Raw genomic sequence first — 25,023 nt, forward strand, 5'->3', positions numbered from 1 at the left:
CAGCATCCCCCCGCTGCAGGCCGGGCCGTACAAGTGGTGCCAGGGTCCGGTCCCGGTGGCGCCGGGCAGCGCAGCCTGTGCCAGGCGCCGTCAGCCTCCGCTTGTGCCCCAGCGCGGTGCAGCTGGGCTGGGAGGTGCTTCTGCGGCACTGGGGGAGGCAGGAGGAGGGGGCTGCCTCATGGTGCTGACACCAGCAGCTCCAGAAAGGGCTGTCTAGGGTTCACCCTTCCTCTCTTTTCATGCATGAGTCAGTCAGAGCTGCTTTCAGCGAAGTACCTCTTTCAGACAGTTCCTAGGCAGCGACTGGGCTGGAGGAAACTTGAGGGAGAAGCCTGTTTTCTGTCGGATTTGTTTTGGAGGCTGTGGCGACCTGCTTGGTGGTGCCTGCAGCAGTAGCTCTGTACCAGCTGACGGTGACTTCCAGGGGCATCTCTCTGCTTCTCTTGAGGAGGTAAGATCTTCTCTTAGAGTGCTTTGCAATGAAGAACTGACATGACTCCTTAAAACTTGGTACTTGAACCCAAAATGCTTACTTGATCATGTTATGGACCCATGGACCATCATGCTGGCAAGAAGTAGAAGTGTGATGGAGCCTTCAGATGATGCAGGAGGTCCTTATGCTGGTATTGCCATAAAAGCCCCAGGGTCTGTTTAGGGAGAATTGAGACTGCTTCTTCCTCCTGATGATGATTCCTTTGTGCCAGGCAAAATCAGCATGGAGGTGAAGCTTTTGGGTGTTTCAGAAGCTTAGCTGAGGCAGCACCTTCATGAAGTGCTCGTTCCTGGTGTTTGTGAGCGCATTCAGCAGCAGGATCCATGCTGCCACGGGAATGAATTAAAAGAAGTTCAGTAGCTTTCCAAAAAGAGTGAAAATTGTCTGTAGTTGTCTAAAAAGCTAATGTCAGAACTGGAGGGAGGTGGATTAATGTGATGGGGCTTAGCTTGTGCTAGGATGGGTGAGCCTTCTTTCAGTCATGAGAGTAAGTCATTCCTAAGAGCGTGAGCTTGGGCAATGTCTCTCTGTGCTCCACTGTATTAATCTCCATTCAGCTGTTGTCGTGTTCAGTAGTTTTGTGTATGCAGTTGGATTCCATCTAAACACTGCTACAATTTATTTGCGTACATATTTGCTTCAGATTTGCTTCAGGTAAGTCTTTTCACTCATTGATCTTTAAACCATGTTTTTACTTGCAAAAAGATGCAAGAAATTATTTATAGGCATTTTCTGGAGTGTTGCTAGCTTTCTTTTATACAAGAGCCATGGTTGTCTGCAGCTCTGAGCAAAAAATCATGCCTGCCATATGGTTAAGCACTTGAAAAAGTACCCAGAGACGTGTCAGAATTGCTTTCCTTGCATATGATCAAAACTTATATGAATGTGGACCTGGGTAGCTGGCTACGGCTTTGAAGTCAGCTCCTTCTGTGAGAGGGAAGTTGGACTTGAGATCTCCACAGATCACTTCCAGCCTTAGGTTTCTATTTTTCTCTTGCACATTGCATTCCTCTTGGGAAACCAGCAGGTTACTTTGGCCACAGAGCAACCAAGAAGTCTCTTTTGCAAGGATCACAGAGTTACTTTCTTTGGTGCGTAATCCATCATAAGAGGCCTACTGGATGGAGACTTAACACATGGCATGCAGGCTTTTTAACAGCAGTCCTTGACTGACAGAAATGATTTACAAGCCATAAGGCTAGATTTTTCTCCACGTGCCATCATTTAAAATAGTAGCTGAACATTCAGTGGAAATGCCAGGATACACTTACCTGAAGTCCCGTGACCTGAGTATGTGTGTTCCCCCCTAGAGCTTGTTATCTTGCAACTCTTACCCAGCAGTGTTGTCTGTGGCTTCAAATGCTATTGATCTGGTATGCCCACAGACTGTAATTATTTTTCACTGAAGACATTGTGGTACTGCTTTTTGGTTGCTAGTTTGGGCTAATTTAGGAATGGAAAAGGGAGAAAATGGATAAATAGAGAAGGTCATCTGAGCTGAGGAGGGCAGGGAGCAATGACCAAAAGTAGAAGTTGGAGACCTTGACTGGGCAGTTTGAAAGCTAGGGAATGTTTTTCGTTTTGTGCCAGAACTGAGCTTTTTCATCCTTTTTCATTTGTTGTAGGTTCTATAACAATGATGACATAGTTGGGGTCTGCTGTTACTTATTTACCTAGAGTAATTTCCTGTTTCAATCAGATTCTGAGTGTATTTCCTGAAAGAGATGAAGAAAGGACTGGAAAGTGGAGCTTGTCCCCTTGCCACTCCAGGCAATTTAGTGGAGTCAAGTCCAGACAATAACAGCAGCAATGGAGCCTCAGCAAAAGAGAAAGACATGCTTTCCTCTTCTGGAGAACTGGGAAATGTACAGCTGAAACCCAGCAGAGAAACACCCAGGAAAAAACTCTGTGGCTATTTAAATAAGCTGGGCATCAAGGGGCCAATCAAGACTTGGAAGTCTCGCTGGTTCTTTTACGATGAAAACAAATGTCATTTACTATACTACAGAACTGCACAGGACATCAACCCTTTGGGGTCTATCGATCTTTCCAGTGCCAGCTTTGATTGCAAGGTGGAAAATGGGGAAGGAGTTTTTGAGATCAGAACACCAAGCAGAGTTTTTACTTTGAAGGTAAGGGGCAGCATCTTCTTGTGGGGGCTGTTATGAAACATTCCCAATCAGGACAAACACACCTCTGTGATGATACCTCTTAGCTTGAGTTTCACTTTAGTCCTCCCACTCTGGACTGTTACCATTTGGACCTAAAGTACTTGCATTGTATGGAAAGACTGGGACACCATTACCTGTGAGATGGCTTCTTGTTTAACAAAATAGGAGTAAAAGCCGAAATGGGTGCCAAATTAAAATCACAGAGGAGTCCTGCAGGCCACATGTAATTTGCTGAACAGAAACGAGCTCCTATCTAAAGTGGTTGCTCCAGCAGGAACCTTTGCTAGATTTTTATCTCTGTGAAAATCGCTATTAAGAAGCTCTGTAGGTGATTCCTGGCTAAAATAATTGTGATATTTCTGCTTAACCTTGGAGTGTAGTAAACCTAAAAGCATTTGAAATTAGGTCAGCGGTCCAGTGAGGATCGTTTTGTTACGAAAGCCATGGTGAAGATTTACTCTGTCGTCCCAAATCAGTGTTAGGACCAGAGGATATAGCATAGGCTTGACACAGCTGGTCTTTATTTCTGCTGGCTTGGGCAGTGATGTGGTGATCAGCTCTTCAGGATGTGTCTCATGCTGATGAGGTTACTCCCCTCCCCTTCCTGTTTTGTGTTATGTTAGGCAATCAGCAAACAGGCAATGATGTACTGGCTACAGCAGCTACAGATGAGACGTTGGGAATTTTGCAACACTCAGAGCAGATTTCCTGTGGGCAGCTCTCAGCTTGTGAATGAACCTCTGGCTGGCAGAACAAGTAGGTGTCGCAAGCGTCAGTCTGTCTTCTGCTTTCAGCCCTGCAGTGGTGAATGGTGCTTCTCATCTGTAAGTGGGCAGAGGTTTTGGCCAGGTTTTTAAATGCAGGTGCTTGGTCGATGTTTGGAACTTCTGGCCTTATTATGGATGAATGTGAATGGGCTGTCTCCTAATCCACAGCATGTGGTTGGAGATGCTCAGGTATCTTATGATCATGAATTCCCTCTTGATTTTCCCCATACTGTGAAGTGTGCATATTTGGTATATCCCCTTCCTCTTGCGAGGCCTGTGACATTTACAGTTAGGAAGTTTTTTTTTTCAGCAGTGGTGGGATGAAGATGCTTGTTCCTAGCAGTGGGAGGGCACAGGCTGGTGGATCAGGGAAGGGCACAAGCAGGGCGTCCACCTGTTTAGTTATGACTACATGCAAATTTTCTTTGAAACAAATAACCCCCTCCCTAGTAAGTGTCTATTCTACATGTTTCTGGATACCTTGGGGCTTTACTACAACAGGCCATGATTTGGTGACAGACTGTGTTTGTGTAGTGTTATCTGCACGTTAAAACTATCAAACACTGTTTGGGATGGGGGAAAGGAACAGCAACAGCTCCCTTCTTTATTCCTTTGGGCAGTTCAAGTTTGTTTAGGGTTAGTCATTCTCATACGCAAATGGTTGAAGTCACTTGATTGTCCTTGAACAGATTACTCCATTTGTACATCAAACCATCTGTAATTTGACTTTAAACTAAGGAAACCTGCTCTGCTCTCCTTGTTCCACCTGGCCAGTTGAACACGGAATGTATACCTGTAGTAAAATGTTGTGGCTCTTAAGTTACACAAAGGAGTTGAAGTCCAGTGGAATTCTGTCTAGCTCACTTGCTTCTGTGTCCTGGTTTGTTTTCACACAGATGTTGCTGACAATGAATACTTTCTGCCTCCGGTGAAAACACCAACAGAAGCAGTCGGTTTAAAGGCAGCATCTTTGCCTGCACCCCAGACATCTACTGCTTTGCAGAACATCTCCCTTAAGCACCCTTGGACGGAGATACAGTAAGTGCATGAGGAGTGCTGCAGCGCGGTTGACATGCTGGCCTGCCGCTTTGTGCCTTCCTTACCTGTCACGTATTGTGCCAAATGGGACTCTTGTCTAGGTGGAAGAACCATGAAGAAGCTTTTTGAAGGATATTCCCAGCAAAAGTAAACTTCCTGCCAGACGGTCTTTCATATCCCCCTGTTCTAATGCATTTCACTTCATCTAGCTGTCTTAGCAAAGATCCTAGTGGCAGACCTAGGGCTTGGTTAAGCTTTCTTTGGTGTCGGTAGTGGCTTGCATGCCTCCTGTGATGCATCTGCACGTTGCTCTTGGAAGGGCTCATGGGCAGGTTGAGTTGTACTCTCCTCAGAGAGGACAGAAGCCCATTAACACTTTGCAGTGGTTTCAGAGGACCTTGAATGCAGCACACTCTCTAAAGCAGGAACTGCAAGCAAAAGGTGCTTGAGCCTGTAATATGGCCCAGCAGCGCACAGCTTGCTACTCCTTGCTGAGTTTCAAGTGTGTGAATATTCCCGCTGTCTACAGTGATGCTGCTCTCTGCAGGTGCAATCAGGGCTACACGTTACAAGCCTTGCGCAGTTACAGTTGCACAAAGACAACCCCCATCAGTATCTCCTTAAGTGTGTCCTAGTCGCTTACTTACTTATAACCAACCAAAAATGTGTCAGTGGCCACAGGTGTGGTGGGGACCCTGGCACCTGCCACATGTTTGGAGGCTGGCCATAGATTTTTACCACTACTACTGTAGCTACAATTTGATGCCAATAGGAAGAAAGATCCCCCATGGGACCAAAGAGGATCAAAGTCAGGTTTACTATTCTGCAGGCTATGCATTCTCTCCTCCTCACTTTGATTAAAAATAATATGATCATATCTCTTCCCTCCTCCCCAACCTTGCTTTTGCTAGCTTGAATAACAATTGCCTCTTTTCAGCTTCAAACTGCATTGCTCCCCTGGTTCTGTGAACTTTTCTTCAGGCTTTATCGCTATCAGGCTGGGTCTTCATGAGTGTAACGTGTCTGATTTCAGCTAAGTTCATCAGATCCCTGAGCTGCCACTGTCTCAGAGGAAAAACAAAGTGCAGTGTGAGGTAAAGAAAAGTAGGAAAGCTGCGTTGGATGGGTGCCAACTGCACACTATAGGGAATGAAGGTCTGCAGATCTTATGTGCCAACATGTTCCCTGAGGTCAGAAATGTCTGCTTGTCTGTTGTGGAGCATTACAGTGACAAGGCAAAAGGAGAACAGTATCTAAATGCCAAGTTAATTTACAGTTAGAAAGTAGCTGACACCAAGTCTTTTGTAGATCTCAAAACAAGGGGCTTGGGGTTTTTTTAAGCTGATGGACAACAGAGGAGGAGAAGAGAAAAGACTTGTATAGAGATAGGCAACTGCTTCATGTTCCCGTGTCGGTTTTACAGAAAATCCTTGTGTGTGTGTGTGGTTCTGCATGGTGCTGTAAAGTCATCTCTTAGTGCTTCTGGCAATATCTGGTAGTAGCAGCTGTAACAAACCAGTTCTGGATCTGATGGCAGTTTTGTTTCTGAGTCTCTTTACTGCATCAAAGTCTATTGAGTTTGTTGTGGCAAGTTTATCAAATGTGGTTCGGAGCACAGGACCTGCGGCTGCTTCTGATGTGATCATCGTGGCAGTTTTGTCTGTGCTGTAGATAGCTGAGCTTTGCTTTGCACCTGAGGATTTCTGCAGTGAGCTAAGGAAAGGGACAGAGGGAGGGGGAGAGAGAGAAGGAGAAGAGGGGAGAGAAGGAAGGGAGGAATGTGATTGGTCTGCTGTTACCTTTGATCCCTCTGTCCAGCCTGATACATTTATGTACAGGGCTGAAGCACATGGGGAAAGATCTCCTGCTGATTTACATTGCTGTCCTGATGCTGATTTTGTGATGCCTTCCTGATTTCACTAGTTACAGCCTTGCTTCCCTCAGATCCATCAGTGCCATGAACAGTTTATTTTCTCAGCACATAAAGGAGATAGGTTTTGGGAGGAAGGGTGGGATATGGGGAGAGTTAAGATGTTGAGTAGTTTGAATATGCACCGACTGCAGTGATTATGACTTCTGTTCACTGGGCTGTCTTGATCTTTTCCTGTTTCAGAAACACTGTCTACAATATCTGTGGCTCCAAGCAGCTCTGGGGCAACAATGGGAACGTCTTTAGCTTCAGTGAAGTCCAGGAGCATCCTGAGAACCCAGATGAAGAGCAAGAGGCAGAAGTGGAGGCAGGGTGTGCAGGTGCTTGTTACTGAGCTGTGTGAACCGGTTTAAGTCTGATGCCTTCTAGCAGGGAGTCAGACTGAGCAGGAAAGGGAGGAAGAGGGTGGCAAGTCATTGTGGGACATGAAAACTCTATCACATTGTCTCAGGTCCCTTCCTGTTTGAACAAGACTGACACTTTTGGCTCTGCCTCAGGCTGCATCTGTCTATCTCATACCTCTGGAACCTTCTGCAGAGGCAAAAATGCCATCCATGATGCAAGCCCATACCGGTATTTTTTTTTGACGTACAAGCTAAATTGCTGCACGGTCACAGGCTAAGCTCAGCAGCTTGACTGCGTGTTTGGGAAGTTACCTCTCCACAGTGCTATCTTGCACTTGCTGTGTGCAAGACAGATGGGCAGGGTGCAAGGTAGGTTAACAGGTACCATAAAACTTCACGGCTTTGTTTATTCTGGGGGTACCTGCTGTCTGTGCTTCAACCCTGTGGATCACAGCAGGTCAGTTTTCCCTGTCCTGTGTGTCAGTCTTCTCTGCTGAGCTGTCGTGAGTCCCCCTCATAGCAAGACTCAGAAGTCCATAGTAGTGACCCAATTCTGTGTAAATTAACCCTGTTTCCCTTCAGTTAAGGAGGGGATGCCAGTGGATGGAAGGATGGAGCCCAGGCTGAACTGGGTTAGGAAAGCCAGGTGGATGAACACTGGCTTTCCAGGCTTGCCTGAAGAACTATCCAGGGAGAGGAACGCAATGGATAAAGTGAGTGTCCTACAGCAACAGATCCTGACACTCACAGAGGAAGTCAAGTCACAGAAGGTGAGTGTGGCAAAGAGTCTGCTGCTCCTAAGGGTAGGGCCCTGAGACTGGTCACAGGGACTCCCCTATACCTTGGTGTTAGGCTGAGAAGTGCTCAGCAGGCACTCACTAGTGACCAGTTGAAGCTCCTGTTGTTACTCCCTTGTATGTGCTTGATTGTGCCCAGCAGAAGGGAGAATGATCTGTCCTTCAGCTGTTGCTAGGAAGTGCAGCTAACAGATGGGCTGGAAAAGGGAGGTTAAAAGAAATCCAGCTGCATTCTGTAGGTGTTTTGCTAGTGCATTTCTATTGCTTAGTGAATGTATGACGTACAGTCCTGAATATGTACCATGACACTGTCAGGAACTGCCAGGCTCAGCCATGCTGTTAACAGCAGGTCATTCTTTTTGAACAGTAATCCACCAGTAAGAGGTGATTTGGCTGTAGAAGTCAGCACATGGCTCATTGCAAGGGCTGTCTCTCCTGAATGTTACTGTTCTTCACAAGCATGGAGCAATGCCAAGCTCTCCATTAATGATGCTGATAGCTCTTCCAGCAGAAGAGTCAGGACAGCCAGGTCCCATGGTGGGCAATCAGTTACATCCTTGTTTGCTTCCTTAAATGGCTGAGATGGCAGAGCCTGAATCAGCAGTCTGTTCCTGGGACAAGCTTTACTGCCTTCATATGGGATAGAGTGAGGGAGGTCTCTGGCAGAGGGAAGGTTAAAATGGCTACAGCAGTTTCCTTCTGGTAGCACAGAGAGATGCAGACTGCATTATTTCCCTCCCTCCTATTTTACCACACTGCTGACCAGTTCTCGAGCTTCTCTGGTCTCTGCTGGGCCTCCCAAGAAGGATGACTGTAGAAACTGAGAACTTAGTGTGAGCAGCAGCTTGTCTAAGTGATCCACCTAAAGTCCAGTCATCTGTGGCCTGCTGCAGAGACCTTTCAAGCACAGCTCTGAACGCAGAGGTCCTCTACTGGGGAAGCACTGTGATTTCAATATTGTTGCATTCAGTTTTGCTTCTTCAGAAGCAGTAGTAAATTTCAAGATCCTGAGGACCTTTTCCTGTTCACTCATTACTGGTTGGATCTGTGCTGCCATTGCCCTGGGCAGGACTGTGAGGTAATGGCTTTGCATTCCCTTTCCAGGAGCTAGTTAAACTTCTCCACAAAGCTCTGGAGGCAGCCCAGCAGGAGAAGCGAGTATCTAGCATGTATCTCGCTGCAGCAGAAGATAAGGACAGGCTGGAGCTGGTGCGCCACAAAGTGCGACAAATTGCAGATCTCACCACTCGACTGGAAGCTCTTGAGCAGGAGAAGAAGGAACTGGAGCAGATACTGACTCTGAGAGACAGCCACATCCAGGAACTCGAGGAGCATGTGCAGCTTCTGATGGAGAAGAACCGCGCCAAACAGGAAGTCATCATGACCTTGACAGAACAGATGGCCCGAGAGCTCTCTGACCCCCTGCACGAAGCCAACACTATCACTGCAGAGACACTGTATAAGCAGCAGGAGGAGATTGGGCACCTGAAGGTATGTGGGATGGCACAGGTCATTTAGGGGCTCCTGTTTCTGTGTCCTCCGGTTCAGTGGGAGAGTGTTCCTTGTAGGAAGCACAGAATATACTTCTGCTAGTTGCTCCATCTGTCTCTAAGCCAAAGGCAGCCTGGAAGAGGCTCACCTGATACCAATAGGGTGCTCAAAAGCACTGGGCCAGTTTCAGCTTCACCTCAGAGCTTGTTTTGTTTGATTTCGTGTCAGGCATCATTCAGTGCCTGCCTCTTTTTTCACTCCTCTTTTGTTTCACTGCTGCAGTCTCACTTGCTGCCTCCACGAGCTTTGTTCCTCTGTGTTTCCCTCTTGGAAACAGTTTCCTAATACATCCTGGTTCTTTCACATCCAGCCTGTTGTATGTCTTACATGCTCAGTTATAGTGACCATTTAGTATGGGGCGGAGAATTGCTGAAAGAGCTTCCTGCATTGTGGGAGAGTGTTTGTTTTCGCTGCCAGCCATGGGGCTGAGATTTGTGTTGGTTTTTAAAAAATAGAACGAAACACATATATTGTTCATCTTATTTGGATGCTTCTCTAGCTTCATATCACCTGTATGTCTCTGTGTTTTCTAAGCAGGTACATGCAGTGCACTTAGCGTTTTCAAGTGTCTGTGCATGACACTCCTCTTTAATGTGGTACTTTATGTCCTTTCTAGGCAATATTTGTCTTAGGGAGTCCTGTCTTCTCCCCAGAACACAAAATTGTTGAGATATTTTCTTGTCCTTAACACAATCCACACCTGAGGTCCCTGAACTGGGAGGGGATTCCAGGCCCCTCAAGAACTCTCCTTGTGTGACTGTTTTGCTTTGTGGCAGGATGATATTGATGCATACAAAACCCAGAACCAATTTCTCAACTCAGAGATCCACCAAGTTACACGACTCTGGACAAGAGTTGCTGAGAATGAAAAAGCCCTTCTGATGAAGGTAAGGCAAATGGCTTTTTTAACTTGGTGAGACCTGTTACTTATTTCTTTCCAAAGTCAGCACTGGAATGGATTTTGGTCCAAAACACCAGGAATAAGCTTTCTTGCCAATGTGTTTTTTAGTATGGCCTTTTTTCTGCTTTGTGTTGTTCCCAAATTAGACATGATCATTTTCATTCTTCAGTAAAAATAAAATACCTGCAAAGCTCAGTCTTAAGGATGCTGAAACTTAATCCAGATTTCTGCATTTCAGCTATGCTTTTGGATACAAATGAAAAAACAACACTGTTTAGGGAATCAGAAAATTTTCCTGAGAGGTGGCAGGCTGACTGAGTCCTGGCTCTGTCTAGTCTTGATTTCTCAACCAGGCAGCCCCTCTCAGGTCCTGCAGCTAGATCAGAAATTTTATGTTTTCTTAAGCTGTTTTTATTTCTAGCCTTGCAAGTGTGCGCAACCTGGTTAGGCTCAGACTTGTCTAATCCTACCCTCTGGTTCTAAACCACTTCTCCAGGCTGGTGGTGTGTGCTGGCATTTGTTCTGTGATTTTTCCCTGGGTTTTAAGGTATCTCTCCATGGTCTTGGATTCTGGAACAGAGCAAAAAGCTGCTTCTAAAGTGTTATTGCCATTCTTACATTTGTTTGCTTTCTAGTCCTTTGAAACCCTGCCTGCCTCCTAACTTACCACCCTTCTCTGATCCTGAAACTGCCATAACCTTGAAAAAGAAAGTAATCATACCAGCATGCTCAATGTGGGGCAAAATGCTGATTAAAGTGGTGGTATGATAGTGTCCTGTGGTCCTTTCTGTCCCCTCTATATGCTGCTTGATTCTCTGTGGTTTCTGTTTTGTCTTTGTTTTCAACTACTGCTTCCTACTGAAGAGGAGTCTTCACTGAGGAAGAGGCAGGGAAAAGGCCTGCGGAGAACTCCTCTGCAGTGATGGTTCTTCCATTGTGTCCTGAGCCGATGTGGGTGGGATAAGGCCATCCACTGATGCAGTGCAGTAGCTAAAACAGGTGATGCTGTAGTAAGTCTCTCAGTCATAAGCAACTTCTGTTGCATGCTAGCTACTGCAGTTTGTGCTTATTCATAGACCACGGTGATTCCTTCATGGCTGTAATTCCACTGACTGTAGAAAATTGCTGGGTGTGTTTTCTGGGGCTTTGCTGTTCAGGAGTCTTCACTTTATGTACAGACCAGGCCAATAGAGAGCAGTGTCAATGTAGGAAGAACTGTCAATGAGCCAGCTCATTCCCTTTTATTTCCCCCTCAGTGTGCCTGCCTACAAGCACGAAACTGCCAGATGGAGAGCAAATACCTGATGGTCTTGCGGAAGCTGCAGGAGGCTGTGCCTGGCCTACCCAGCTCCCATGCTGAGTTGGTCAGGAACCTCATCCAGGAAGCGCTCCAGTGGGATGTGAAGGAAGAAGCAGAAGAAGGTTTTAACTTGAATCCTGTAAGGTGAGAGACTAGAGCATGGGGATATTCATACCCTTGTAGGAGTCGGTCTGTGGAGGTGAATGCACAGGCAAGAAAGGTGTGGGGACATTTGTATAGCAGGTGCTTGGAGCCATGACCTAGGAATGGAGGTTGAGGAGACTGATACAGTTTGGTGGTATGAAGACCACAAGTATCTGATAGCAGCATATCACTCTGGGAAGTGGAAGGTAAAGATGGTACAGCTAAACTTTTCTTGGCAGTGGCAGACAGTATGGCAAGTGACAACAGCCATGGTGTGTCTGGGAGGTAAACACTGGACATGAGGATAAACTCCTTCTGTAGGAGAGAAGTCCACCTGAGAGGTGGGGGATCTCCATCCTTTGGGGTTTTCTAGTCCCAGCCGTACAAAACCACTGTTCCCCTGTTCTAGTGCTGGGGACAATCCTGCAGTGGAGGGGTTCTGGAATAGAGACCTCCAGAGAGCCTTCCCAAGAACCAGCACTGCTGGGGTCCTTGCATTTGTGTTTATGCTTTCCTGCCCAGTTAGTGCCCCAGTTCTGTGGCAGTTTCCATTTCACCTGGTTGGTCAGACTCACAGGTTCTCCAGGTAGCTTTGGAGGTGAGAACCCAAGGCCAGCCTTGGTCTCTCTGTCAAGAATACAGAATGATGGTATCTTACAAGTATCCCAGCCTGTGGACTGATGATGCACAAACCCTCAACGAGCTGTACTGTTAGCATTCCTGGTGTTTTCCGATCAGCAGGAGATTTGCGTTGTGTAAACAGAGACATCAGAAGGGACTGTGGATCTCTGTTCTTTGTTGTGATGCCTTAAAGAACTGTCTCTGCTCTAGAACATGGTAGGGAGAAGGTACACAGATTGAGCTAGATAATACCTTAGGGACAGGGGAGCAGGCGAGGTGAGAGAGGTCTCATGAGGTTGGGCTGTAGCTCAGAGGAAAGTTATGCTTGAATTCATGTGTGTATGCCATTGCTGCAGGCTCTCATTTGTCTTCAAGGCTCTGAGACAGTGGGCATAGCAGGCTCTTCCATGCAGTTGCCAGAGAAGTGAAGGAGGAGTACCTGTGCTCCAGCATGGGTGACAGGAACCTGGGAGCAGGCTGTAGTTGGCATGGCCCTCAAGCAATGAGTGGCTCTTGACGCAGGTACCAGCACTGTCTTTTGAACTAATCTCTGCCTCGTGTCTCTCCAGTGAGTATGACGAGTACGGGTTTATGACTGTACCTGACTATGAAGTTGAGGACTGGAAACTTCTGGCCAAAATCCAAGCCCTGGAGATAAAGTCCAACAACCTGCGGAGCCAGGAAGTAGTGGAGAAGCCTCTTCGTGACAGGTGGAATAGCGTTGGAGAGCTGAGCCCCTCTGCAGAGCTGAAGAGCCTGATCCGAAGTGGCATTCCAGTGGAGCACCGGCAACGGGTCTGGAGGTGGATTGTCAGCCGGCACTGCAGCCACCTGCCTGGCCACTACCAGCAGCTGTTGCGGCAGAGCAAGAGCACCGAACACCCTGCCTGCCGGCAGATTGAACTCGACCTGCCCCGCACACTGACCAACAACAAACATTTTTCCTCTCCCACCTCCCAGCTCATCCCAAAGCTCCGGAGGATGTTGCTGGCATTCTCCTGGCACAATCCTGCCATTGGATACTGCCAGGGACTGAACAGGTGAGGAGCCAGGTATGCTGCTGCTTCATGAGATAAGCACAGAGAAGGTGTAGACACTGTAGACTGTGATTTGAGCAACCCCAGGCTCCTGCCTCTCTAGAGTTCTGTCATGGCTCTAGGTATTTTCCTGCAGAATTCTGTGTTTGGTGTCTTTTTTAACCCAATGTTGTTGCTGGGATCAAGCAAGCAGCAGGATGCACTTGTTTGTCACCTCCATAGTTACAGAATAGGAAGGAGCAGCCATAAGAGGTAGAGTGAGGCAGTCCCAGAATAACAGCATGACACTGGGGCTGAATTCTAAGTCTTAATGTGTTCAGCAGAGGAACAACCTGGTGATTCTCCTTTTTGCTGAGAGGAGTTGGAGGAAATGTTGGGAAGTGTTAGAGATGAGGGAGTTGCAGCAGATGACATGAGGAGAGGCTGAGGAAGCTGAAGTTATTCTGTCTGGAGAAGAGGAGGTTCGGGGAATCTAAAAGCTTCTTTCGCTTCCCAAAGAAGTTTATAGGAAAGATAAAACCAGACTTCTTAGAGGCGTGCTGCCATGTAAAAGAGGCACTGAGCACTAGCTGCAAGAAAGAAATTTCTGGTTGTACCTTTTCACATGAGGGAAATCTGTATAAGGTATTTCTGTTGTTGTTTGGATGAAAGGCATTTTCCACTCTAGACAGCCCTTGGTATTAGATACCATCTTTCCAGTCTGTCTGAAAGTGGGTAAGTCAGAGCTGAAGGGTGTAAGGGCTGTAGAAGAACGTATGGGAAGCTTAGCTATGTCACATAATATGTAGTATCTTTGAGTGAGCTCTTTCCTGTATTGAAATAGCCAAAATCAGCATGGTGCTAACTTCAGTAGATCTACAGAATGTCCCATAGCTGGGGAGTCTGGCTTTGTCACACCAATTCTGCATTTGATGCTTCCTGTTTGCTGACAGAGGCACATGAGAAAGAAAATCACAGCCCCATGGTTCCTTCAGAAACCCGCAGAGCAGATCACTTGCCTCTCTGACCTGCTGTCCTGTCACGTTTGACATTTTGGATGCTCAAGGAGCTAGAGACATGCCAAGAGGAATCTTAGATTCTTCTGTTCCTGCGCTGGCTTATGTCTCCTCCTGCAGTGTTGGATTGCCTCACCATGTCTTGTCCATCACAGATTGGCAGCTGTTGCCCTCCTGGTCCTGGAAGATGAGGAAAATGCTTTTTGGTGCCTAGTCCATATTGTGGAGAACCTAATGCCAGCAGACTACTACAGTGACACACTGATAACATCACAGGTGAGCTGGGCACCCTGTGGTGGTCTCACTGGGCTAGCCCTTGGCTAGCAGCCAACACAGCCATTCACTCACTTCCCCCCCACCCCCAGAGGATAGGAGAGAGGATTGGGGGGCAAGGATAAGGAGACTCGTAAATTGAGATAAGAACAGTTTAATAATAGAAATAAAAGAAAGCTTAAAATAATACTAATATTAAAATAGTAGTGATAATGATAACAGTAACAAAATATACAAATGAGTGATACCCAATGCTATTGCTCACCCCCTGCTGACCAAGCCCAGCCTGTTCCCAGATAACGATCCCGGAGGAGCGACAATCCCAAACTGAAACCACAATCCCAGAAGAGCGAGAGCCCGAGCGAAAGCCAGAGAGAGCAAGAGAGGAAGAACCCCTCACTAATATACTGGACATGACGTGATATGATATGGAATAGCCGTTTGGCATATCCAGATGCCAGTTTAGCTTATTAATGTAAATATTCCTCACCCCCTTAGATCTTGCGCTTGTGGACTAACAGAACACAAAGTCTTTCACTTCCAGTGACAAAAATGCAAACACTGGTATGTTCTCAGTGTCTCTCTCATAACAAATCCCAGGCTGAAAGCAAAACACAGCACAATTCTAGCTACTAAAAAGAAACCCAGCTCTGTCCCAGCTAAAAAGCAGGGCACACCCTCACATCTGCTTTGACTGTGATACAGTGATTTACAGTAAAGGTTTAAAAGCAAGCAGTCAACTTGCAGTGTGTTTGGTTTCTCACAGGGCAGTGATACTGCCTTGCAATCCCTTCTATTGCAGAAGTGTTGTAGACTAGAGAGTACAAAGTTGTTACATACACGGGAGCAGCAAAATTGATCCCCAGCACTAGGAAATTGGGCACCACTCCTGAGTAATCACTTGAAAGCCAGGTTAGTCTGAAGGAATGTGCCCATTAATTGCACAGTTACTTATTTTAAGGAGGGTCTAGTAGAGGTGAAGCAGCAAACTCCAATATGTGTAGAACTAAGTGTGAAGAAGGCACCATTCTGCAGCCATTCAGATGTTTCTTTGGAAACTTCACCCTGTCTTTGGAGTGCCATGTGCAAGTGGAAGAAAAGACAGATTTTTATATTCACTGTACTTGCCTTGGTTCATGCTCAAATACAGTGTTAGTCCTGATTTTGAGGTTCCCTGCAGATCAGAAAGCCCTCTGGCCATTTGATGTAACATGTTCTGTGAATAACTTACCCTCCTGGTTCAAAGTCACTGGATTTCAACATTTTCAAGATGTGTTGTCTTGTATCAGATATATTGCGTCCTCCCAGGCAGACACAGTGCCAAGATAAATCCCTTATAGTTCAATGGCATTGTAATTGTGTTCCCATGCCACCCACACCCAGCAGTGCCCAGTCTGGTGAGCCTGGCTGTGACCTTGGTGTCTTTGTGGTGTTGTGGTTCTTTCAGAGAGAAGAGGGTTGTAGCCCACAGTAGATGAGACTGCAAGCGTCAGTAGCTGAGAGTGACTGATTGTGCCACTGAATTGATTGACTAATGTTTACTGGGACAGTGGTGTTGGAGAGGCCAACCCACAGACTGGGGAAGCAGACAGATCACTGTGTAGGTAGCAAAATGTCTATGAGCAGGTAGGGTTAGCTCTGAGATTTAATAGGCAGTGCTCAATACTTGGCAAATAGCGATGGACAGGGAAAACGTGGCAGACTGAAGACACAGAGGCTCCCCTATATTCGGTGAGAAAAGACTGTCAGCTGAGGGAGCCTTTTTTAGAAAGATTTCTTGACCTCATAGTTGGTCTCTGAAAGTCTAGCCAAGACCCACATAAAGAGGAAGGTCTAGGATGGTGATTTGTGGGTTGGCTTGATAAAGTGCTCTGAGTTGGTTGGAAAACTTAAGGTTTAGCTCTTGCAGATTTTAAAGACCAAGCATATCACTTCATCTTGTTTGTACCGCTATGCCACAGCTAAGTGGGCTGGCACAGCTGGGGCAGTAGTGTGATATGGCATAGGGGAAAGTCTAACCATGGTCGTGGTCCTTAGCACTTCCCCTCAGGAAACCACGGCTTCCCTGAGATGAAGCCTTTATAAACCTGGGTCAAGGATCTCACCAACTGCATTCTATGACTCAGTTCATGCAACCAGAAGCAGAGCACAGACAGTACGCAGACCACAAAGAGAAGCTAAGTGAGAAGATCAGGTCCTGCTTGCGAAGTTGGAGGGATTCTAGGTGTTTGTTTCGTTGGGCCATGTGGAGTCCTTCAGACCTAGGCAGGTTTTAATCCCTGTCATTCAATTAGATGCTCATGACATTACAGAAAATCCCAGTAAGACTGATGCAGGAAGATGGATCAGCATCTTCCCTCTCGACTTTGAAGTTGGAAGTGTCTCTCTGAGTGAGAAGAATGTATGTCTCTTTGCTTGTGTCTTGGCCCTGTTTCAGCTCCACAGGTTGTACTCAGTATAGTGTACAAGTACACTGCTCCGTGATTCTGAAGGGGTAGGAGACAAAGGATGCTGTGTTCTTCCTAGAGTGTAGTTAGGCTAGAAGGCAGCACCAGAGATTACCATGGCATGTGTGGGCCACTGTCCTGTTGCACTGCTTCTCTCCTCCAACACCAGGACTGCTCTTGACTGGGACTTCATTGTTTTATTTTTGTCGATTTTAGGTAGATCAGAGAGTCTTCAAAGACTTCCTGTCAGAGAAGCTGCCTCGCCTCATGGCTCATTTTGAGCAGTATCGAATTGATGTCTCACTCATCACCTTCAATTGGTTTCTGGTGGCCTTTGTGGACAGCCTGGTCAGCGACATCCTCCTGCGAGTGTGGGATGCCTTCTTGTATGAGGGAACTAAGGTGCGACCCTCTGTCTAGGCCTTCCTCACATCTGCCTCACCTCTGTGATATGATGGCAGGGTGATGGACATATGCCTGTGTCAAAGAGATGTGGGGTTAAGCTTCTTGTCCTATCCTGCCTTTTTGGTGGGGTGTCTTGATGCCTTCCAGCCCCTGTGTTATCTGTGTACTTGCTGCTGGTAGGCAAACCCAGTCCCTGATGCTGTGCACGGTATCCCTGGCACTTTTTAGCAGGTAGTCCTGCTATGAAACAGCTCTCTGACAGGCCGTAGTGTCTTCTGCTCTGTGACCTGGACACAGCTGAGATTATGGCATATACAGAGAGAAGAAGATGGGCAGACAGTTATTATCTAAAAACATGAGTCTTGCCTTGCTCCTGTGCATAGGGAGAACTGGAGAACCTTTGCGAAATCCCTGTGGGGTCCTTTTGGAGGACCTGGTATACTCTGGGGTTGTAAATTAGCTTACAGAGGGTCATTCTCTTGGGATTAGCTCTGTGCTTCTTTAGGCCTGCCCTAATGCAGCCTATTGAGAGCAGGAGAAGCCCAGTGTCCAGCCTATACTGCAGTGCTGTGTGCTCCATCCCATATTTTACACCAGGAAGACCTGGTCTCTCAACTGCGTAAGACTGTCAACTCAAATACCTTTCAACCCTGCAGGTGATTTTTCGCTATGCTCTTGCGATTTTTAAATACAACGAGGAGGAAATCCTAAGAATTCATGACAGCCTGGAGATCTACCAGTACCTACGCTTTTTCACGAGAATGATCACAGATGGCAGGTAGGACTGTGGGTTGTAGATAACCTTCCATCCTGGGATTGTACTCGCTTGCTTGCCTGTTAGATCAGCGTTATGACTAGTCTGTTAAGAGAGATGCATGTGGCAGGTCCATGGGACAGTTTGTCTCTTTTTTATTTTCCCTTCATGGTGTTACTTAAAGTCTTTTTGGCTCAGGCAAAAGGCATGCCACAGCAGAACAGGCCACAAAGTCTAGGCCACTGTCCTCTTTGCAGCAGCTGGAACTTGTGCTGCCACTTGCTGGGTGGGGTCTCTCAGCTGTAGTTGGGGTATTTGGGAAGGCAGAATGCAGCACTGCTCAGAATCTCTAATGGCAACACGTGTCTGAAAGGAAGATTTCTGTCATCAGGTAATACTCCTCCCTCAGGAGCCATCAGAATTGGCATCTGATCCCCCATCTCCTGACTAGTGGCTGCACACTAGTACCTTAAAAGGTGATGTGGTATAAGGCTGTTTAAAGCATCGCCTGGGTTGGTGTTTGTGTGAGGAGGAATTGCCTGCGATTCCTTTACAGCTCTGCTGCTTGGTGACTTTTGAGCTCAGAGAGCTGAAATCTGAGGCCCTACTCTTAGCCCACCCCAGGATGCACTTGGCATAGCTGTTACTGTCTGTTACCAGCCAGTAAATGAGTTCACCAGACCTGTCTTTTCCATTGTAGGAAGCTGATGAACATTGCCTTCAATGACTTAAACCCCTTCCCCATGAAACTGCTGAGGAACCGGCGGTCAATGCACAGGGAAGAGCTGGAGGCAGAGCTGTGCGAGCTGGAACAGATCAAGGCAGCCTACGTAAAAGAGAGAGCAGAGCAGGGCCCTCAGGACCTGAAGGAGGTTGTTAGTGAAGAGGAAGAAGAGATTTAACACAAACAGAGTTCCTCCCACCTTGCAGAAGGTCTTCAGTAGCAACTGTCTATGTAAGAGGTGGAACAGAGGGGTAAAGAGGGTCATAGCAGGAGTTCATCTGCCCCAGGAAGCAAGGCTGTAGGTATAGGACCATTTTGGGGACCAAGTCAGGCTTTTTAATGGAATGGAAGGTGTCAAAGGAGTTTCTTCTCTCCTTCTCCCCATTCAGCCCACCTTATCCTGTGCAGTTCAGGATTACAGCTGAACGTCCACAGGAATTACCAGTTGTGGTACCACAAGAGAAGTTGACACGGTGCAAAAGACCAAGCCAGGCAGGGCTTTTCCACATTTTCTGAAGGAGGCTTGAAAGAGATCTTTATGAACAAGTGAAATGACCAGAAGTAATGAACTGAGAGCACTCCTTTATTGGTACCTAAAGCTTCTGAATTGGTCAGGAAGGAAACTTGCTCTTTGAAGGCATGGTGCCTTCAGTGGCTAGCCTGCCAGGAGAGTGTGTTTAACATTGCAGTTACTTAGTCATGTTGGGCCTGAGGAAGTCCCGAGAGCTGGAGGCCATCTTCCCATGGGACTCAGGCTGAGACAAGTGAATGAATTGTGGGAGAGTAGAGCAGCCTCTCCAGTTTATTTTGGTTCCTGTGGAAGCCCATGGGAAAACAAGGTGTGTCTCCCTGCCTAGCTGGGAGTTGTTGGGAGCTACCTCTCCTCTTTGTTCAGTTTTGAGCAGAGCCATTTATGGGTTGGCCTGACCCTGGCAGTACTGTGCCTTCCAGAGGTGAGTTTGCTCCATAGAGGAGCTCTCATCACAGTTGAAACTACAGGCAAGGCAAGGCCTGAGGTTATGGAGGCTTCCATTACTGGGGACACCTGGGTCTTCTGACTGCATTATACTTGGCCAGGATGAGTGTGTGGCCATCTCTCTCTGCCTCATAGTTATGCTCCTCCTTTGCCCAGTTTCCATGTTGATATCCCTGTCTCTGACTCCCATTCATAATGGGAGGGAGGAGGTCTTTCCTGTAGGCCTTCCAAATATTGAAGGTGTTTGAGCCATGGAATATGGCACCCTGGCAGTCAGCCTGCAAACCACTTGGACAAGGTCACAAAAGATGACCTGATGTTCTTTAGAAAAAAGCATTAATTTCCCCTCAAGCAAGGACCTGGCCTCCATGGGTCTAGCACAAAGAGATGCCCTGCCTGCCTCTGGGAATGGGATCTGATGGCAGGAATGAGCCCTGCCTCCCAGGCTTACCCATTCCCTGCGCTGGATTCCCAGCTGCCTGTGCAGCTCTGTCCTCCAGGATGAGTCAAGTGCTTCGGATAAGTACAACTTCTTTTCCCTAACGTGGTGCCAGATAGTGCTGCCCTGCTTTCCTGCTAAAAAAAAATGAACCTGCAGTGCTGGCACTGACAGCATACAGCAGACCCTGCTGCAAGGGGGGCTCTGCTCTATGTTTTTAGTCTGACCTTGAAGTCAAGCCCCTTGAGTGGATGATGCCTTCTTTAAACCTCTTGTGGTATAAAGTGGTCATTGCTTGCAGAGGAAGGAGAGGGAAGCATTTGTAGCCCGTACTGTTCTCAGCCAGGTAGGCTGCAGCCAAGATCAGACTCTAGTGGAAAGAGCACCGACCTCTATTCATCTGGTCTGCCTCAACTCTGCCTTAGGCACAACTGGACAAATCAGCCAGTTTCAAAGAATGATAAAATTCTGTCTAAGTTGGGAGAGAGCTGTGGAGGCCAACTGCACAGTATGGAAGTAATCAAAATGGAAATGAAGTTTTGAAGAGTGCATAGATAGGCAGGAGTGAGGTAGATGCCTGCATATCGCTGGCAGCTGCACGCATTGAAAGTGTGGGATGAGAATAAAATGTTGCTAGAGTCTTACTAGGTTATCTGAAAAAATGCACTAGTTTTAAAATGATGCCATCTAGCTAGACAAGCTCAAAAGGTATAAAGGTTTTCTTTACAGGTAATACTGCTCATCTAATTTACTCATAGTGTTGTGTGCAAATACAAATTTTGCACACAAACACAGATTTTTGCTACTGTTACGGACTTTTGAAAGGTATTACATTTTAAATCAATACCATGGAAATTAGAAGTGTACTTACAACTGTATTTTTCCTAGAACCTTTTGCAACAGCTTAAAAATATTTTATTCCATTCTACCCTTATGCTTTTTTAAAAAAGGCATTGAAACATGCGTTATTAGACCAAACTATAGCCTGACATATGTTCACACTATATAAATAAACATTGGTCTATGTGGTATAGAATGACCTGTTAAAAATAAAATTTTCTAAAGAAGATAAAAGGACCAAGCTGTTGTCCTTGATGGAAAAGTCTGAAAATAATTTTTAATTATGAAATCAGAAGGGAAGGACATCTCAGAGTTCCTATAAGTTTCTCTTATGTTCTGTCTTCACCAGCTCTTGGTTTTGGTCCACATGTGTATTTTCTGAGGACCATTTCCCCATGTCATACCAACCAGTCACTTGTGGTCGTTCTTTACTACAGTGTGGTGGATACAGGAATATCTGCAAGGCCTGTGCAGACTTGCATATTGGAGCCAACCGAGCATGTCATCATGAGCCCTTCTGCTCCACAAACTTTAGGGCTACTGAATTTCTGTCACAAGATGTCACCTGGGCCCACAGATTACCTTAGCCCTATGCAAGACCCTCCAGCCTCTGCAAGACCTGCAGTGAGTATCAGTCAATGCTGGGGGTGTTTTGAACAGAGGTTGCCCCTGCGTGAAGTGCACAAGGATAATCTGTGCTGCCATAGCCAGTGGTTGTGGTTGGAAAACAATCTGACCTGGTTGCACAGCCCAGTAGCTCCCTCTGCCTGTGCTGGCGGCTGTGGATAAAACAGATGTTTTTCCACCCCAGAGTCAGCCTTTGCTGAGCTTTGCTGTATGCATAACTACTACTTGTTAAATTAAGCCTTCTGTCTGTGCATTAATCTAACCCTTGGGCTATCAGCTGCTGGCTCAGTGGGTCCCTGAGCTGCAAACAGATAAGAGGCCGGGAAGCTTCCCTTCACCCCTTTTTGGCCTGAGGTGGTACTGGGCTGGAAGGATCTTTGGTCTGAACCACCATTACCTCTATAGGCTGCAGCTAAGCCCTTGCATGCAAAAGTGCTAGTGCACAGCAAAAACACTCAGTCCACTCCCGTATCCTGGCACACTGCCCTGGAAAGAGGCATTCCTAGGGAGGTTGTTCCGTGTTGGGTTAATGTTTATCCCAACCTCGAGCTACTCATCCAGGGTGAAGGAGAGAGCTCAGAGACAAGGTATTGACCATGGGTGGGAAGCAACACCACCCTGTAGCAGGAGCTATCCCACAGTGCTGAGTTTCTCCTCCAGTTTCCAGGTTGGGTTACCTCCTGTCACCATCACAGACACAAGACCTGGGGCTGCCTCTCTTCCCGTCTAGGAGTTCACTTTAGTGGCCTGAGCCAAAGCTGGGACTTCTCCAGCCATTTATAAGTGCTAAATTGGCTCTGTCTGGCCTAAGGTCGTGCCAGGTACAAGAAGACAAACCACTTTCCCAAGCCAGGGCCACAGTAGTGGAGCTGACTTGATTTAATGCCTTTTGAGGTAACTTAACCCCTTTCCTGGAGTTATGAGAGGCTGCAGGCCACACTGAGATGCTAAATCGTGAGAATACCCCTGTCTGCTTTCTGCTCAGCCTTGGGAGCTCTCCAGAGAGGAAAATAGCACTCCAGGTTAGTTAGTGGAAGAGGAGATATCACTAACCATGGCAAGCACATTTGGGGTGGGCAGCAGACTGGGATGAAGCAGAGTACAGTGCTTGCTGCAGCACCTCGTCTTCACTGCAGATGTGCTGGGCTGTGCACCCATATAACTTAGCCTTGAACTAAGTCTACCTGAGGATATTGTGTCTGCAAACTGGTCGTGCCCTTCCTGGGGTTGCAAGGCAACAGCAGAAAGCTGTTTTCCTTCTGACTCATCTCATCCACATCCTGCAAGGCAGCACCCTGCTCCTGGGAGCCGCCCCCAGCCAGGTGAGAGGTGCTTTATCCAAAGCTGCACAGACACCACAAATGCAGCCACACCGACGTAGTTCCTGTGATGCAGAGCAGACACAACAGGTGCTGGCCCTGCTCTTCCCAGTGGCTGGCTGCAGGTTGCAGTGCTGCACGTGGTTCCTGGCTGGCAGTGGGCCGATGGCGTGTTCGACTGCACTGCTGTCAGGCTCCTCTCCATAACAAACTGCTGTCTGGGGTGGTAGTGTTCTGCTTTTCATTAGTTTGCACAGGCTGGGAAGGGATGTCTGGAGGTGACATTAGCCTGCCTCTGGCCTGATTTCTGGCACTTAAGGATGTGGGATGTCAGAGAGTTACAGGGCACGTTGTTCCAACTTCTGCTGTTGGATTCCAGCAGAAAGCACCAACAACAGTGTGTTCTTTGGGGCTGCTGGAAGCCCTTTGCACAGCAGAACAAGTGTTGGTGTGGAGGTGCTCTTTGCCACAAGCCACCTCCATGGACACAGGCTGTCAGCAGCAGTTGCTCAGCCAAGCCCTTGCTGTTGGATGACCACTTGAGAAGTCCCAAGAAAGACAGAGTACAGTTCACCTCAACCACTGAGAACATCCCAGTACAGACACCAGTCCCAGACACCCAGTCTTAGTCTGCAAAGAGGAATGAGCAGCAAAACCATTCACTTTGTCAGCACCTAAAACAGGTCTGAGGAACAGCACTTGCACATGAGTAGTGTAGCTAGATGCCCACAGTGCATAGGGCTGCAGTCAGTAGAAATGTTTCCCACCAATAACCTTAAAGACATCACTCCCCCTCGTCAGTCCTGCATGCAATCCTCTACAGCCCTATCAGGGCTGGCGCACAGTGTGTGTGAAAGGAAGCACTGGAGATCCTCTGTGCATCAGCACCTGACCTGTTGTATTTCTCCATGGTGAAGATGGGACCACATGCTGTGAGTGTTCTGAGGGGTTCCAGAAGTCGTCTTAATTTCTGTAGGCAGGGCAGGTCCAGTAGAGCTGCTGCACAAGCAGCCACAATTCATGTCCACAGCTGGATTGCTTCCTGTGCTCTATCCATGGACAGTGCTTCTCAACAGCCTTTTCTCTGCTTGAGTGCCTCGTTCTCCTAGACTGTTCCAGCCTGGCACCTGGCTGCAAGACATGGACATCACTCTTGGGGGCTGCTCAACTCCCTCGAAGGGTTCAGCGGGACTGCTCTTGTCAAGGGTCTGCTTAAGACCTTTTCTTCAAAAGGACTTCACCTGCCCCGAGAGACTGTGGACTTCCACAGATTTCCCACAGAATCAAAGCAGGGACACCTGAACTGCAGCATCTCACTTGTGGAGGACACACATTCTCACAGTCTTGTCACACCTGCTGGCTCAGCCCCTAGCTGACACTGCTACCCACAGACTGTTGGGACTAAAGCATGGAGATGAGCCAGCTGTCTCAGGTTCTGTTCAGACAGGACCAGAGTGGTGTTAGCTGAGTGAGTGACCTGGCCAAGGAAATCTCCTCTGCCCTTTGATCTTGGGCATTGCTCTCTACTTACCAGGTTCCTTATCCAAGGTACCAGGTGGGCTTCTTGTGCTGCCAAGGCTCCAGCTAATCCCACAGGCTGAGTGTGAGCTCTGCAAGCATGAGAAGCTTTCTAGAGCCATTTGCTGCCCATGAAGACCCTGTAGCTTTGAGCCCACATGGGCCAGTGTCTCTCCATCATGTGTGCAGTGCTCAGGGTGCAGTGCACAGTACCTAGCAGTCACACTGAGGATAAGGGAACGTGCCACCTTGTTCTCAGCAACTCCATGAGCTAAGGCAAGGCCCGTGGGGACCCTGTGTGCAGATGATGGCAAAGTCCTGATGCTGTCAGGATGATCTAGGAAAATGTACCCAGGCTTCACAAGGCACCTCCAGGCACAGGCCTGGAGCACCCACCTGCAGCGCTGGTGGTGATGGGGAACCGTGCACACACCGGCCCAGCCGGGCGGGCCTCCCTGGAGAGGCGCTTGGGCATTTGCGTTACAGAGGCACTGTCCCCTGACAGCAGCGGGGCGAACCCCACGCTTCCCACGGCCGATCGCGCCCAGGGGTCGGGCACAGCTGCGGTGCCGGACCGGACCGGACCGGACCTCCCCGGGAAGGCGCTCCGGA

The 25,023-nt window shown here is 47.6% G+C and overlaps 1 protein-coding gene across 1 annotated transcript; it reads left to right on the plus strand.

The window, feature by feature from the left end:
• The first annotated feature begins 406 nt into the window (after positions 1–406).
• On the plus strand, positions 407–19,058 carry TBC1D2 (TBC1 domain family member 2). The gene is made up of 14 exons (XM_010171486.2): positions 407–451; positions 2,218–2,625; positions 3,288–3,420; positions 4,328–4,469; positions 6,583–6,719; positions 7,326–7,513; positions 8,645–9,031; positions 9,868–9,978; positions 11,249–11,436; positions 12,627–13,097; positions 14,245–14,365; positions 17,026–17,211; positions 17,871–17,992; positions 18,669–19,058. The coding sequence occupies exons 2-14, from the start codon at positions 2,218–2,220 to the stop codon at positions 18,868–18,870; spliced, it is 2,796 nt and encodes a 931-aa protein (XP_010169788.1). The 5' UTR covers positions 407–451; the 3' UTR covers positions 18,871–19,058.
• The last annotated feature ends 5,965 nt before the right edge of the window (positions 19,059–25,023 follow it).

Source organism: Antrostomus carolinensis, unplaced genomic scaffold (assembly GCF_000700745.2).
Source record: "Antrostomus carolinensis isolate BGI_N321 unplaced genomic scaffold, ASM70074v2 scaffold47707, whole genome shotgun sequence".
Classification (NCBI taxonomy): Eukaryota; Metazoa; Chordata; class Aves; order Caprimulgiformes; family Caprimulgidae; genus Antrostomus; species Antrostomus carolinensis.